The sequence below is a fragment of the Gopherus flavomarginatus genome, chromosome 3 (genome assembly GCF_025201925.1).
Source record: "Gopherus flavomarginatus isolate rGopFla2 chromosome 3, rGopFla2.mat.asm, whole genome shotgun sequence".
NCBI classification, from domain to species: Eukaryota; Metazoa; Chordata; order Testudines; family Testudinidae; genus Gopherus; species Gopherus flavomarginatus.
In genome coordinates, this window is record NC_066619.1 from 282,143,567 (window position 1) to 282,159,800 (window position 16,234).

At 39.8% G+C, this 16,234-nt stretch overlaps 1 protein-coding gene across 6 annotated transcripts in view; it reads right to left on the reverse strand.

The window, feature by feature from the left end:
• The window catches only part of ALMS1 (ALMS1 centrosome and basal body associated protein), a 146,123-nt gene that overhangs the window by 49,479 nt on the left and 80,410 nt on the right, over positions 1–16,234 (reverse strand). For 5 of the 6 annotated variants that reach the window (XM_050943276.1, XM_050943273.1, XM_050943275.1 and 2 more), the window contains exons 9-11: positions 6,744–8,505; positions 5,004–5,129; positions 2,548–2,718 (exon numbers count right to left, since the gene is read on the reverse strand). In XM_050943276.1, coding sequence (XP_050799233.1) covers positions 2,548–2,718; positions 5,004–5,129; positions 6,744–8,505 — 2,059 coding nt within the window. The remainder of the gene's footprint in view (positions 1–2,547; positions 2,719–5,003; positions 5,130–6,743; positions 8,506–16,234) is intronic. The other variant, XM_050943274.1, reaches the window with a different exon arrangement.

Sequence of the window (16,234 nt, forward strand, 5' to 3'; positions counted from 1 at the left end):
AGATGCGCTTACCAAGCAAGCACGGTAAATATGAGAGGATATTTCACTATATCATACACATGGATATTTAAAACTCAAAACAATTTCCACTCAAGGAGCAGAAAAGCTTTAAGGAAGATTTCTCCCCAAGCGAAAATGATCAAGAAGAACATTCACTGATGTACTAGCCTGGTCTCCTGGAATGACCTCACCCCAGTCAGGTTGGACTGTCTACTTGCTCAGGAATACAATAAATTACACTGAAGTACTCCATAAGCATCCACTGCATTGAAGATCTTCATTTAACAAGTTTATGTGATATTAAGAGGAAAAAACAGGCTCCAGAGAAATCAGACACGTAATTCAGAACCCACTTTGCGCTCATGTGTTTCTGGTCTCATCCCTCATTAATGGACATAATTACATTACCTCATTGTAACTTTTTCTGTTCTTGTTTGGTACAAAGAGTATTTCAAAATGCTGTACAGAGCACTAAGTAGAACTCTAGTGGAATGGATATCTGCATGCAGTGGAAATGGCAGCCACTCAGCAATTTTTTCACTTAGAGTAAAAAGCATAGGAGAAATTTTGCCCAGGAACAAGGAAGAGCAGTTTCCACTGACGTCAATGAAAGCCCTGATCCTACTCGTACTGTTGGTAAACTCCCAACAACTCAAATAGGAGCAAGATCTGTAATGTAGATCAAGACTAATTTTAGCTACTGCCATGGGATAATTGACACTTCATGCATTATATCAATATATAAAAAAAAATGCACTTAATTTCATCAAAGAATAATGTTTCCAATGGTGCAGTGTCCCCTGTAGCACAGTGCTGCAATGATAAACTTGGGCTTCTGCCTCTAGAAATCAGTTTCTAGTTTTAATATTAGCCAACCCAAGCGGGGCGGAGGGTGAAAGAGAGGAAAAAAAGACACAGTTAACCCAACAGATATTAATATTCAACACTTACAGAGATAAATCAATACCTGGCAATGTGACATCAGGTATCCTTGGACATAGACAAAAAGTCTAATTAGTCTATTGAGCCATCCTGTCACATTTTAGTTACCAAGAAATTGCTATTCAGCAACCTCAGGATCATTTTCCACACTTGACTGAGAATACTTTGCACTAAGTGTGCCTTTTATTGGATGACCTCAAGGCATTTTACTAAACCTTAACTGAGCTTCAGCACCCCTTGTGTGTTGTTAACTGTAATTATATCTATTGTGCTACTGGGGGATCTGAGGGACAGAGAGAGATAAATAACATGATCATGAGAATCAGTAAGAGAACAACTCCTAGTCCTGTGCTAACCACACACTCTCCTGTGTAGCCAATTAGTTCATTTTATCATATATTGTTGTACTGTATGATGTTATGATTAACTCATATACTATGTTACATAAAATTAATAGATTTAAGTTGCAGGATTATAGAAGTATAAGACTGGTAAGTATTTAGAACTGATAAGAATGCATTAGGTATCTAAGTAAAACAGGGCTGAAACTCAAGGCCTACAGGCTGAGGCCTGTAAGATTTTAGCGTAGTCATTCTAGGCCATATATGTTTAAGAACTGCTTGACGTAAGTAAGTGACCAAAGTCTGACCCTATGCCACAGGATCATGAGAAAGATGTGCCAACAGATGGTGTTACAAAAATTGACAACAAGGTACTGTTCAAGACCATGAGGTACTGATACCCTGTTGTAATATCTCTTCCAAAATATGTCCTGACATCAGGGTACATGTTTTGTGTAGATGCTAATGAGAATAAAACAACCTATGAAAAACGGGGCACCCCAATATTATTGGGGGGCACAACACAGATAAGTATCAGAGGGGTAGCCGTGTTAGTCTGGATCTATAAAAGCAGCAAAGAGTCCTGTGGCATCTTATAAACTAACAGACGTATTGGAGCATGAGATTTCGTGGGTGATGCATCTGACGAAGTCAGTATTCACTCACAAAAACTCATACTCCAATACATCTGTTAGTCTACAAGGTGCCACAGGACTCTGCTGCTAACACAAATAACGAAAACAAGTGTTGACATCTTCATGCAGATGCACACAGTATTAGGTGTAGACAGAATCACATGATAAGAGAGGGTGCCTAGATTGGGTAAAATGAGTTACCTACAGGAAAACTCCAACAGGAACCCCCTCTCTCCTGATGATCAATTGGCAAGCCATCCATCAGACCCTCAGAATATCGTTGAGGATGTGAGTAGGACTACAGTTATAATTGCATAGTTTGTTATGGGCTTCCTATATGCATAGGTGATTGTAAGTTTACTTATTGTTTTAATAAAACTTGTGAAACAGATTAGATCTTGTACTTGTGAACGTGTGTGGTTACTATCCTCGGTCTTCATGTGTTCCTAAAGGCTCTAAATGTGAAACAAGTAACAGAGGTGACTTTCACTCTGTTGAGCTTGAAACTGTAGCAACCAGAGCCGAACCCCTGATAGTATAATACATCACTAAATTCACTTTAAATAAAACAAAAGGCTATACCTGTAAGAGATACAGAAAAGAGAAATGCACATGGGCAATCTAATTACCTGTAGTAGCTTCCTGTGGTGTCTTTTTTTCTTTTGCCCACGCCACCTTAGGCTCAGACCTCTTACTGTAGATACCCTCTTTATGTTTAATAGCTACAATGTCTAGAGGATTCTCATCCATGGAGCCAAGTACCTTTGCTGGAAAATTTGGAGGAACAGCATCATTTGATCCTATAAAGAAAACAAGCAACATGTTCACAGTAGTTTATGATAACGAGTAAGAGGTTAAAGGAAAGCAGCACGAAGAGGGTACAGTTTTAAGAACAGGCCAAACCAGGCCACAACCTAGAGCAGAGGTGGGCAACCTGCGGCCTGTCAGGGTAATCCACTGGCGGGCGGAAAGACAAGTTTGTTTACATTGACCGTCCACAGGCACGGCCGCCGGCAGCTCCCAGTGGCCACAGTTCCCCAATCCCAGCCAATGGGAGCTGCGGGAACTGGCGCAGACCACAGGGACATGCTGGCCGCTGCTTCATGCAGTTCCCATTGGCCAGGAACAGCAAACCATGGCCACTGGGAGCTGCGGGCGGCCGTGCCTGTGGACGGTCAGTGTAAACAAACTGTCTCACGGCTCACAAGCGGATTACTCTGACAGGCTGCACGTTGCCCACCACTGACCTAGAGCTTTCACGTTGAAGCAAATCACTAAAAGGCAGCTAACATAGGGAGTTTAATTTATTGCCTGAGTAAGGAATTATTAGTAGTGCATTCAACTAATGAACAACATAGTTCTTGTGAAATAAAACCAGCAGCTTATCAGTATGTAATTTTTTCTATAGCGCCTCTGATCCCATGATCAAAAGATGCTTCCCTCTGAGGTAGGCAAGTATTATACCCATTTTACTACTGATAGGCTCACAGAGATTAAGGTCACACACTCTGGAGTCCAGACTCCCTCCTGCTGATCTTCATATTCAATTTTAAATATTTGCATTGACTGACGCAAACAGTCATTTTCTGGGATCTGTACAGAGAAGTGATGAAGCAAGTTGACAGAAGTATGCAACAGCAGTTAGAGGGATTTTTTTCTAGTCGTAGAATGCTGGTTTAGCTACATAACTAGGTCTGCACAGCCTCTAAACAATAGCTCAAACAACAATACATTTTTCCAGCAGAGTTCCCATAGTACCACATTTCTGCGTCATACGAGTCTGAAAGCCTAAAGACACAGTTAACTGATTTATATTCTTTGCAACACTATACAGTTACATTCAGTGGCCTTATTCAACTCAATTTTCTTCAGATATTTCTCATGAACTACGAGTCTTGACTGCAGTAGGGAATTTAAAATCAGATTTTTAAAAATACTGTTGCGCGTTTCCTAGAACCTGAGCTGTGTCGTGTCTACATTGCATTTGCACTGTTAGCACCTTTGTTCCTAAAAAGCACACACATCACATCTACCTCTCCCTTCTCCCTTACATTACAGCAGACAGAATGGGTGAAGATTAGGAAACATGTGGAGATGGATCTGAAAGCCTGACCTTTGCTTTTACTTCTGTAATTTTATAGATAAAATAACTGTGGACACAGTTGTATCTGTATTTATTATCCAGTGTACCTGTATATCAGGGAGTTAAGACAACATCTTCAGAACATTAACTGTGGCTGAAAATTTCTGTGGGTGCCAAAAGGGAGACCAGGTTGAAGTAAACCTGAAAATCAGGCCTATATTATCTGTTATCAGCAGCATATGCTATACATAGCAACCGTATTTAGAGAGAAGCAGGGCAAAATATGTTGATGAATCATTCTCTTTCTTCCACACCACTAGCAGGTTTTGAAACACAACCATTAAACACATTAAAGAAAAAACAAGTTTCTAATCTGAACTCACCTAACTTGGGGCTACCTTAAAAACTATGATATACCTTCCTTAATACATGGTATCACATTACACTTCAGAAAGCATCCATAACAAGCTAAAGAGAAAAGGAACATTTCAAGGGGAGATTTAAAGCCGGGAACTAGATCAGGATGGATGGGAGGACCGCTGAAGAAATTGAACAGGCCCAATGAAGAAGCAATTCCAAGTGGAAAGAGAACTGAAGGAAAATCTGTCAGGTTGTGTGAAACACATACATATTTCTCCTTTCAGTCCCAACAGACAGAGGTAATGAAGTCTCTGACTAGAGAAGTCTAGACCACATCTTTCAAATCCAGGATGTCACATCTTTATGTTACAAAGCTAAAAAACACAAGTGGCGTAAATATACTGGGACAAGATTCTACTCATAGTTATACAGAGTAAATCCAGATAAAGTAACTATTAAAAATCAGTGGAGTTACTCAAGATCTGCATGTTGTAACAGAGCTGAATTTAACTCATTGGGACATTCTGCAATTGGATTATGCATACTTGGCCCCATTGACTACAGCAAGAGCTCAGAACTATGCATTCAAACGCAGGATAGAATTTGGCTCAGTTTTGTAAAAGTTTTGAGAAATGTAAATACCTGAGTGAGAGCTCTCAATAGTGGTCTCTGACCTGACAGGAGATATTTTGGGTCCTTTCATTGGATGGGGAACATAGTACATGTCAGAACTTCCAGAAGGCTTATATGGCAGCAACAGAGGCTGATCTGCAGAAATGGAGAGCAGTGCAATTAACAGAAATCAGCAAAGCCTAATACTGTAATAAAGCAGAGATCATGGATAAGGACTCAAAGAGATTCTGAAGATGTGCTGCATAGATTATGTTCAATTTGCAGTTTACTATTTCCTTAGAGCAGCGGTTCTCAACCAGGGGTCTGGGGTCCCCTGGGGGGCCGTGAGCAGGTTTACAGGGTTCACCAAGCAGGGCAGGTGTTAGACACTCTGGAGTCCAGGGCAGAAAGCCAAAGCCATGATGCACAGTGCTGAAGCCTGGGGCCCCAAATCCCATCACCCAGGGCTGAAGCCAAAACCTGAGCAACTTAGCTTCGTGGGGCTCTGTGTGGCATGGGACCCCAGCTAATCGCCCTGCTTGCTGCTCCCTAACACTGGCCTGGGCTTTTATATGCAGAAAAACTGTTGTTGTAGCGTAGGTGGGCTGTGGAGTTTTTACAGCATGTAGGGGTGGGCCTCAGAAAGAAAAAGCTTGAGAACCCCTGCCCTAGAGAATACGCTCATTTAAAAGAATTATCAGAAAGGAGTCTACCTGCCAGTTAGAAAGCTGACCTGCTAATAGCTAGAAAGGATGGCTTAATCATTTATAACAGTCCTTAAAGATTAATAAAATGTGTGACTAGTGAGACCTGTAATAAATTAAAAATGCTCATTCACATACCACCATTGCTCACAATGCGTAATGAAATCACCTGCCTGTGTTTAGGTCAACAAATATAATGTGCGACTATGGTGCAACTCCACTGGAAGATTCTGTTTGCTGCAGGTGGCAAGCACTGGAGCACTTAGTGCATCTTAATAGTGAAGATAAACAATTGTTCAAGTACACTTCTACCTCGATGTAACGCTGTCCTCAGGAGCCAAAAAATCTTACCATGTTATAGGTGAAACCGTATTATATTGAATTTGCTTTGATCTACCAGAGTGCACAGCCCTGCCTCACACCCCCCACCTCACCCCCAGAGCACTGCTTTACCACGTTATATCCGAATTTGTGTTATATCAGGTCACGTTATACCGAGGCAGAGGTGTAACTGAAAAGATATATCTTTGTATTCCCATTTAAACATATTGAAGGCATCTGATCTCTTCTCACTCCATATGCACACAATTGACTGATGTCACTTTACACAACATCTCAAAGAGGAGTACAGACCCAGAGTTTGGAACAGAGGAAATATTATAGAAACTGAATGAGTCTACATACATCTGTATTGTGCAGCAACAATCACTGGTGCAAAGAGGTACAATTTGCACTGCCTGCACCAATGTGAGTTAATCTGCCACATTAGTTCAGATTTTATTGGGGTATATATCATCACTACCACATTGTCTCTCAGTAGCTGTGTAAATAAATTATTTTGCCCACAGAGTAATATCCGATTAGTTACCTGCCAACTCATAAGTCTGTGAGCACCCTTATGTTTTCTAATATGCATCATTTTAAATATCAATATTAAAAATAAGTGCATTTAAAAAAAACAACCCTTTGTGTTTCTCCCACTAAGTGCACAAGAATCAAAACATTTGACGTGACGTGTGGAAGAGGAAAGATTGTAGATTCATGGAAGACACTTTGATTTTCTCACCAGCTGGCCTGTGGGCAGGAAAAATGTGGTTCAGAGATGAAGTTGCTAGGTTAGCAATTTCAGATACCCTCTGGTGAGAGGACCCAATGGTACCGGTTTCACCCTCTTCAGTACTAACATATATCTCTGCTGAAAATGTTGTCTTTTCAGGACTTTCTGTTGTTATCTGAGTTATGGCATCAGATGTTGCCTTTCCAGTTTGTGCAGAAACTGTGGTTTTGAAATTATCCTGCAGATTATGTCCACATGAATCCAAAACTCTGGTGTGAGCCTGCATTGAGAATGGTACCCTCTGGCTACTTTCCAGAGGTATATATCTTAAATCTTGTGAAGATAAGGGTTTTAGGAAATATGAAGAACCTTGATCCTTTGGGATAGATTTAGTAGTTAATAATTTAGAGGCAGATTCTAACAAAATTTTGGGAGGAGAGCTTGAAAGCATTTGTTGAGCATCAGTCTTAAGTCTGTCATTAGCTCTTATTTCAGCTTCAGTATCCAATATACTGAACGGTTCTGAAGTATTGCGTTTTGGGGAGAGAGTTATGTGGACACAAGACAGTGCTTTCCTGGTTGGAGATGAAGGAGGTTCAGGCATGGCGGTTAAAGTTTTATCTGGGAAGGAACAATGTACCACATTGGCATGTCCGGTCTCAACATCTGTCCGGCTGACAGAGAACATATCAGAAGACAGTTTATCCTCCTTTTCCAACAAATTATCATGGTCTTTAAGCAAAAGGGTTCGTAGGCTATGAACTGGACCTTCTGAGCTATCTGCAAATGGAACCTGGCTGTACAGATTCATCTTTCCTTGCTGATGAGGACTCACAGAAAGAGGCTGATAACATCTATTTACTTCTTGATCAAATTTCATATCATGATCAACCCCAGAAAATCTGGCACTATGTCTGCCCAACCCAAGCATATTGTGAGTGGAAGATTCAGCTTCCTCAACACTATCTGCAACTAGAGTAAGTCCTTGGTCAGTGTATGTGGTTTTAGAACCCTGACCTGAAAAAATGTCTTTTTCTTGAGAAGTTCCAAGTTTGCTAACAGGAATGGGCATATGCTGAAACCTGTCTTTATCTGCACTAAATTTAAAATCATTATCAAGTGAGTGAGTGGCTGTTGGGCTTGATGAAGGACATGATTTAGGACTTTCCACTTGTTGCTTGCCAGGTCTCTGCTCTTTAGCACTAACAGATGCAATTTCAAAAGGCATTATACCATGAAGAGTATCTTCACTGAGACTGGCACTAAGGACAGTAGAAGCTACCGGAGACTGGGAAAGTTTACGGGATGCAAAAGTGATGGAAGTAATCTGCTTGGCAACTTCTACAGAAGGTTTTTCTGTAGACAGCTTCTTCTGAGATGAAAGAATCATGTCCTCTTCTGTTGGTGCACTGGAGGCATCCACCAATCCCATTGAACATTTGTCCATATTTTTACACAAGGGTGTGTGGAGCTCAATGCTAGCATCAAAGGAATTAGCTCTGAGCATCTGCAGTTGATGGTGGGTATGTTTTTGGATAGTATTCAAAGCTTTAAACTGTGCATCGTCTAGTGGTGAATAATCAGCAGGGTCACTTCTATATATTGGTGTGACCTGTCTTGTGTTAGACTCTAGAGACTCATTAAGTTTGAAATCTTGTGTCTGGCTGTCAATTTGCAACTGTTTGCCAGCTGGGGATTTGAAGTGTCCTGTGTTCTGCCTCTGACTATGGCTGTGACTCGATGTAGTCTCTGAATTGTTTCGCCGCGGATCCTGTAAATGCAAAAAAACCATAAAGATTCTTGGAAAAAAAATAAGTTGTGCAATAAGAATTTAACAATTGAAGTAAGGACTAAAGTTGACAATAACCCTATTTTTGCCATCACACAGAAAATACACACATTCTGGACAACAACTGCTAATATGACTGTAAACATAACAAGACTGGCCTTCATGTATGCCAGAAAAGCAGTCAGTTCAGTTTCAATGCCACAGTATACAATACCACCACCGTAATTTACCTTTCTGACAGTATTCTTCAGGGTTTGGTTTGTAATAAAATAGACAATATCTAGATTTTCTTGAGATAGAGAGGAGTGCTCTCCCACTTCCCTACCCCACCGGCCGTTTGTTTCATCCATCCTGTCCCATCTTGTTATAAGCCTAGATTATAAAGTGTTTGGAACAGAGACTGTCTTCTTACTTCTCATTTGTACTGTGTCCAGCACAGCAGAACTCAGATCCCCAACTGGGGCCTCCAGACAGTAATAAATAACAAATATTAATATGGTTAAGCCACTAGCTACTTAGGACCTGACTGGATACTATAGGACACTATTGCTGTCAGACATTTTGCGATGCCATAGCTGTCACTTTAAGAAATAAAACTGGGCACATAAAAATTCTCCCTTGTTCCACTCCAACAGAGTTTAAGAAGCCAAGTGGATGATTTAGTTGGGGACTGGTCCTGCTTTGAGCAGGGGGTTGGAGCAGATGACCTCCTGAGGTCCTTTCTAACCCAGATATTCTATGATTCTAAGTGCACATATGCTTCACACACAAATCAAAGAAAGATTCAATTACTGATAAAAGCAAAGCAAAAAGCCATTCTTTAAACTGATACATGAGAAAAGTCTTCAATTAAAGTTTGGTGATTTTAATTCTCACATTCAATAGTTCTCTTTTTTCCCCACTAGGAAACAAATCTTTCCAACAGCAATCTAAGCATTACATCTGCAACAGTGCTCTTTCTGCAAGCCAATGTCATACTGACAAGAAAATTAAAACAGAATTCAAAAAAATATCCAGAGCTTAAAAAGCCACTATTAACTAGCAATAACTTTTCCCTCTCCAGATATACGTCATCTTTTTCCTATTAAAATATGCATGTATTCCATAGGAACATTCTTTTGTTTTACAAAAACTGGTAAGGCTGCTTGCAACTGTGCTCGAAGTAAGGGTGGAAGGATAGGGGAGAAATCTTTAGAGTTCTAAAACCCGACCAGTTACTTACCAGTAAAGCCACCAGGTAAAAATCTCATCTTTTTTAACGTTTTCAATCATGTATAAAAGTTGATGTTAATTGTGATAATGATCCTACATTTACAGAACACCTTTAATCCCAAAGCGTTTTACAAATGTAAAATTAACATTGAAACTACACAAGAATTACTTAATCCATCACTGAAACACAGGCATCTCTAGTATGAAATGTGCAACAGCACAATAATTTAGGACAGATAAATAAAAACAGACTTGCCTTGGCAGGTATATAACGCAAAAACTAAATAAAACATGGTACAGCCCATCAATTAATCAGAAAATAAGTGCTGCCCTACTTTCTGACGATTCCTTCTCCTGGTCACACAATGTTCTGTTGGTCAGATCTCATGTCTTTCATCTATTGGCATGCTATCTTGCTAACATGGGCAGCTGAAGTAAATGGCAAAACTCCCATCAATTTAAATGGCAGGAGTTTGCCCTTCAATTGTAAACTCCTTGGGTACAGACTATATCTTCCTCTATATTCAGCTCTTTAATTTCTAAACAGAAAACTGAAGCTTGGTGTCTCTGCACAGTCTTCTGCAGACAGTTGCATACCAACAAGTACACTATATGCTGACACAGATCTGAGAGGTACTTTAGCCAGCTCTGGTTACTGTGCCAAATTTGTTTACTGTAATGCAGAACTAAATAACGCACATACAAGTATGCCAATATAAGGTTTCAACATACCAGGCTCTCTGCTCTCTTTCAAGCTTTCATGATAAATAATGGACATTTTAAAGTGTTACATTTAAACCTATATTGTAGTGAACGTACGTGCAGACTTACCAAGGATGATAATCACTCAAAAAAGGCTTTTTGTTTTTAGATGCCTCTCTGGCTGGTTTGTTGATTTGTTTTGTTTAATAGAAGAGAATAGAACCTAGGTTCCCAAGAATATCCTTATTAGGGAAGGCGCACCAAACATGAACAGTTTTTCTCTGCAGCAGCTTACCTGATAGATATAACAGGTGGCATCTTTAAAAGAAAAACTAGAAATAAAACACGCCTCTACAGAGCAGGTCACACTGCAAACAAGTCGATAGGTAAGTAAACAAACACCAGACTCTCAGATGCATGCAGAATATTCTCAGCTAGCAGTCTAAAATTCCCTCAGTCAAAGGGGTATGCTAACTAAAGAGAGGCCACACTGTTTAACCCCACTGCAGATAGCACTGAGATGCATCAATCACACTCCACACAACATGCTAGAAAACCGCTCTCTCTTACATCACTTCATCCCATCACCTTTAGTTACAAATTAGCATCAGAAGCAGTGCCATTATCACCACATACTGGAAATAGACAAGAAACATTTTTGATCAGCAAATTTTACATCAATGTCACTGGAGCCCATATTTGCTCCATAAAACCTTAATCCCTGTCCAATTTCTTTAGAAATAGAGAATTTAATTGACAAGGACAAAAGTGTATTATTTTTAAGATACCAGTCTTTGCATTCCTTTAATTCAGATTCATTCAAAATTGATGGACTTTCCACTGATGCTGTGAAGAGCTAACATGAAAGAAATTATATTGACCTGGACAAAGTTTAGATAGTCCTGTTCTGGCCTAGAAAATCTATGTAGTTTGTTAATTTATCTTCTGATCTGTACAGCTGGGGAAAATGTAATCTTACATTTCATTAGTAGAAGGCCATGTTGATGTCTGAACAAGTACTCCTCCAACAGCTAGAGTAAAGGAATGGGCAAATAAAGCCAGCCACAGTAGAACTGGAAATGGTCTTGTGTAAACCATGAATTAAATAGATAATCCTGGACAATTTGTTTGGATGTCCAAAATGTCATTGGAAATGAAATACTTTGATCATTTGATCAAGAAAACCTTCAAGATAAGCATTAGGTTCATTCTTCCAAACCATGCCTTTTGAGGAGTTATCTGTGCTAGAAAAGTACAAGCAATTAACTAAAGTTGATTTAGAAGTCAGTCAAGTTAAACTGATAAAAAGCCCCAACATATGCATTTAAATCAGTTTAACCTTTACCTACATCAATTTAGCTACAGTCAGTAACTTACCAAGACTAAATCAACTTAAGAAAGGAATAAATCAATTTAAGTGTGTCATATTAAAAGGGTTTACACCAGTTTAACCAGAGAAATTTAAAAATCTGTTTAGTTAAACTGGTGTACTTTTCTAGAAGAGAAAAGGTCTTAAACTCCCAACTCCTCCCTTGAACAGGAGTTCTGCTACAGCTCCAGGCACCAAAAATCCATATGACCATTTTAAATTTCCTCTTACTGTCCTTAATAAAAATGCAATTATAAGGTGGCATGTCTGGACAGGTTTTTCCTACACAGCAAATCATCTTACCTATCAGAAAAATTAATCAGGTTAACCACAGTAAGTTTTTGCTGTTATTTTTAACTGACTAATCAAAGACAAAATATAAGAATATGTTAGAATGCATGCATGCTCTTCAAATGAATAAATAAAAGATAATGTGAACTAATTCAGCCCAAAATTTATCTTGCTCTCTTCATTTACAAAATGTCTAATCTAATATAAATACAAACGGTTTTATTAAATCTTTTCATAGAAGTATTTTAAATTAACAAAGGTTTTTTATCTCCAATTAGATAACATCTTACAGTACTGTGAAGCCAAACATATGCTAGAGCATGAGAACCAGAAATAAACTGACCGGCAGTATAGTTTCATTGCCCAAATTAAGCAAAATGCAAAAAAGTAAACAAACAGCAAAAATGGTGAAAAATAGGACCTCAGATACTATGGTGATTAACACAGTACTACCAACAAACAAGCTCAAATATAAATCAGATTTTAAAAAATTTTCCATTTGGGTAATTTGAAGTGCTATTAGTAACAAATAAAGGGGTTTTTTTTAATTTTATGTTAATGATATTCCTTTAAAAATACATTAAAGCACCATGACTGCCCAGCTTAAACTAGTAAAGGCAAAAAAATAGTTAAAAGCAGAAATGCATAAACTCTTCCCCACTGTGCCTAAATATCCAAAAATCTGAGTAGTGAGTAAACTTACCATACCAAACCTAACCTCAGAGGGTTGAGTTTATGGAGAGCAAAATTTGAATTTACTCCACAACCCAGAACTTCCACCTTATCTCTAAATGTCCTGGAATTTGCTCGTTTTAAATGCCCAAGGGGAGCTTTTGCCCAACAAGGGACAGCAGGATTGGGTCCTAAACAAAATGCATATTCCTATAGCATACACAAACGCACGCCATAAAAATCCATATAAAATTTAACGTGTTCCAAACTATCTTTGTAAAGGAAACAGCCACTTTTCAAAGTTAAATCTCAACGATTGTGTATTTTGAAAAACAAAGGCGATATAAACCCTTTGATGAATCTGGGCCTAAGTACATGCTTAAGCCCCACAGAAGACAACGACACTTAAGTACATGCTTACGTGCTTTACAGAATCAGGACCTTAAATCACATTTTCATAAGTCTTTTTCAAACCTTTTTAATGGTGACAAATTTTGAAAACTGTTTCAGAAACTCTTCTAGGGTAAATCTAAAACTGCTATATTGATTTTTTTTTAATTATAAAATAATCTCTCACACTATAAACCGGATTGTGGGTGCACAAGGGTGGTGTGACCCAGGGATGCCATAGTACCAACTGGCAGAGGATACTGGGGATGCACAGGGTTTCAGAGAGATCCCCTGGGTCAGATATATGTGTAATAGTTCACCAAAGGGTGGTGTGTGAGGTACCTGGTGAGAGCCAAGAGGCCACTGATCATCATAATCATTGTGAAACATATGCATAGATAATATTTAAGGAATTAGGTATGTATACTAAAAAGCATGTTCTTAAAGTCTGGGAACTAAGGAAGGTCCCTAGGAGGTGACATACCTCCTCTCTGAAAGGAACATGTCCCAGGTAACAGACACTTTTCTCTGTCTGACCACAAGAGTGTTGTGTACTGCATGTCTCACAAGGGATGCTTATTTGCATACTGAGTCAGATAACAAAAAAAAAAAAAATCTACAAGAGAACATCTATGAGGGTGATGGGAACCAGCAGGAGTGTCCTGTTTATGGCTAAAATCAAAGGATTAGCCTGATATATCAGGATGAAAAGAAACACTCAGGACCCTTCACTGCGGAGGCATGCTGACAGCGTGCTGCATCTCATGAAAGGGAGTCACCACAGCCAGCCTGTTGTAAAGCACTGGAGAGCAATATTTTATTAGACATGAGAATATCTAGTTAATTAAGGCAAGATTCTAGAATGCATGTTATGATTTTATTTTATACGTGATCATTTGTTTCCATTACTTCTACTTACTAATCCTTCAATCTCTGTGCTTTGTTAAATAAACTTCATATTTGGTTTCTCTATAAACATACAAGTGCGATGTTTTAAGGGGAGCGGTGATCTGTGGTGGAAGTGATGAGTTGAGGTGTACCATATCAGAGGGGTGGCCGTGTTAGTCTATATCCACAAAAACAAAGAGGAGTCTAGTGGCATCTTAAAGATGAACAGATTTAGTTGGGCATAAGCTCTTGTGGGTAAAAAACCCATTTCTTCAGATGCATGGTGGGTTTTTTACCCATAAAAACTTATGCCCAAATAAATCCGTTAGTCTTGAAGGTGCTGCCGGATTCCTCATTGTTTTTGAGATGTACTGTTTCTTTGGAAGTAGAGGATTGGTGAATACTAAGAGTGTCCAGTGGAACAGATGCTGGAATCTCCAGGGAGACGCTCAGAGATTGTGGCGTGCCTATTGCTAACATGTAGAGAGACAGCAGGGCCTGCGTACATCTAGAGGTGAGTGCTTGTGTTGCCTGTGGCCGATGGGGCTGAGGTGCTAACCCCCAGCAGGCACAGACATGGCTTCATCACGCTATGGGCAGATGGCAGTGAGGTGCCTCAATTCTAGCTACCTCTGGGAAGCATCACAGTGGGGGAGTCGCAGGATCCACATACCGTTTGCTGTTTAGCCAAAGGTCACACTCCAGGCACATATGTCAGATTATATAAATACTGAGAAGGTTGGAAACAATCTATAACCTTTTTCTTTACCTGTTATTTTCCATTTGTTTATTTTGGGTAGGGGAAATAGAACAAAGGAAAGGACATGATGAGTAAGCCAGAGACATATGCTAAACATACTAATTCGCAGTTGGAAAAACTCTTTGCAGACTGTGGCTTGGAAACTACAGGGAAAACAGGACAGGGGATGAGAGCTTTACTCATGGAATATGATAAGCATCAGGTAGAACTGTTTAGCAGGGTGCAGGCTCAGGAAACTAGCCTAGCACAGTTCCCAATTGGGCAGAAGCCTCAAAGTTAGAGTTGGCCAGAACAGAACTCAAAAACTGGAAATAGCAGAGGGGACAGAGAGCAGGAAGCCAAGGAGAGAGCACAGGAAAGGGAGATACTAGCAGAGAAGCAGTAGCAGGAGGCAGAGAAAGTAGCACCAGAGGAGGCCCATCACAGACTACTAGAACTGGAAGACGGGAAGCACAGTGCCCAAGAAAAGCAGAGAAGCAACAGTGGGTAGCAGATAATCTAAGGCAGGTAGCAGCTGCCCAAGGGAGATGGAAAGGCAGCACAAGTTTAAAAAGCTGGAAATACAAGGACAGAAACTTCAGCCCACAGGTACACATCCCAAGGGATCTCACAGCTGGGAGAGACTGTGCCCGAACAGGGAGATGGATAGCATTGAAGACTATTGAACTGCCTTCAGAAGGATACACAGGATACACAAATTCCCCAATAACCTCAGAGAATGACCATCTTACCTCCCAAACTGACTGGTAAAGCCTTAAAAGTGATTAATGATATAATGATGTAAATGAAGCTATGCTGTACAATCTGTTTAAGGGCCTTGTGTTTAAAAAGTTTTCAAATTACTGCAGAAGCGTATCACCTAAAGTTTACAAACATCAACTATTTGATAAATTAAGTCACAGGGAATGTGTTTCATAAATGGGTGATTATTTGAGAAAAGGGACAGAAACTAATCACAAATTGATTGGTAGATCTGTTTGCTCAGGAACAGTTATTTGAAATCTGCTTTGATGAGACGAGGGCAGAAGTATGGGAAAAATCCCTAACAACTGTGGAAGAGGTAACCAGAGCAGCTGACTTTTGCATACAAGACCATTCACAGTGCACAGGTCCCAAAGGGAAGGCCAAACACCTGGCATAAAAGGGGGTCCCTAGTTTGTTCAAGGTGAAAAGGAGGGAGGAGAGGGCACTAAACACACATCACCCCACCACAGGTTCCCTCCTTCTAGCCCTAATTATTGGACCCCAGCCCAAGGTACTGGCCCAAGAAAGTGCTTCTTACATGGGTCCCTTGAACACAAGAAGAAACAATGCCCCAAGGCTTGGGAGTCCAAGACAATGCTTAGTCCATGCAGGTTAATGCGGCTACGCTGGAGTCAGAGACTTCAGTGGTCTCAGAGGAGGTTCTAGTTAATTTTATCTGATCT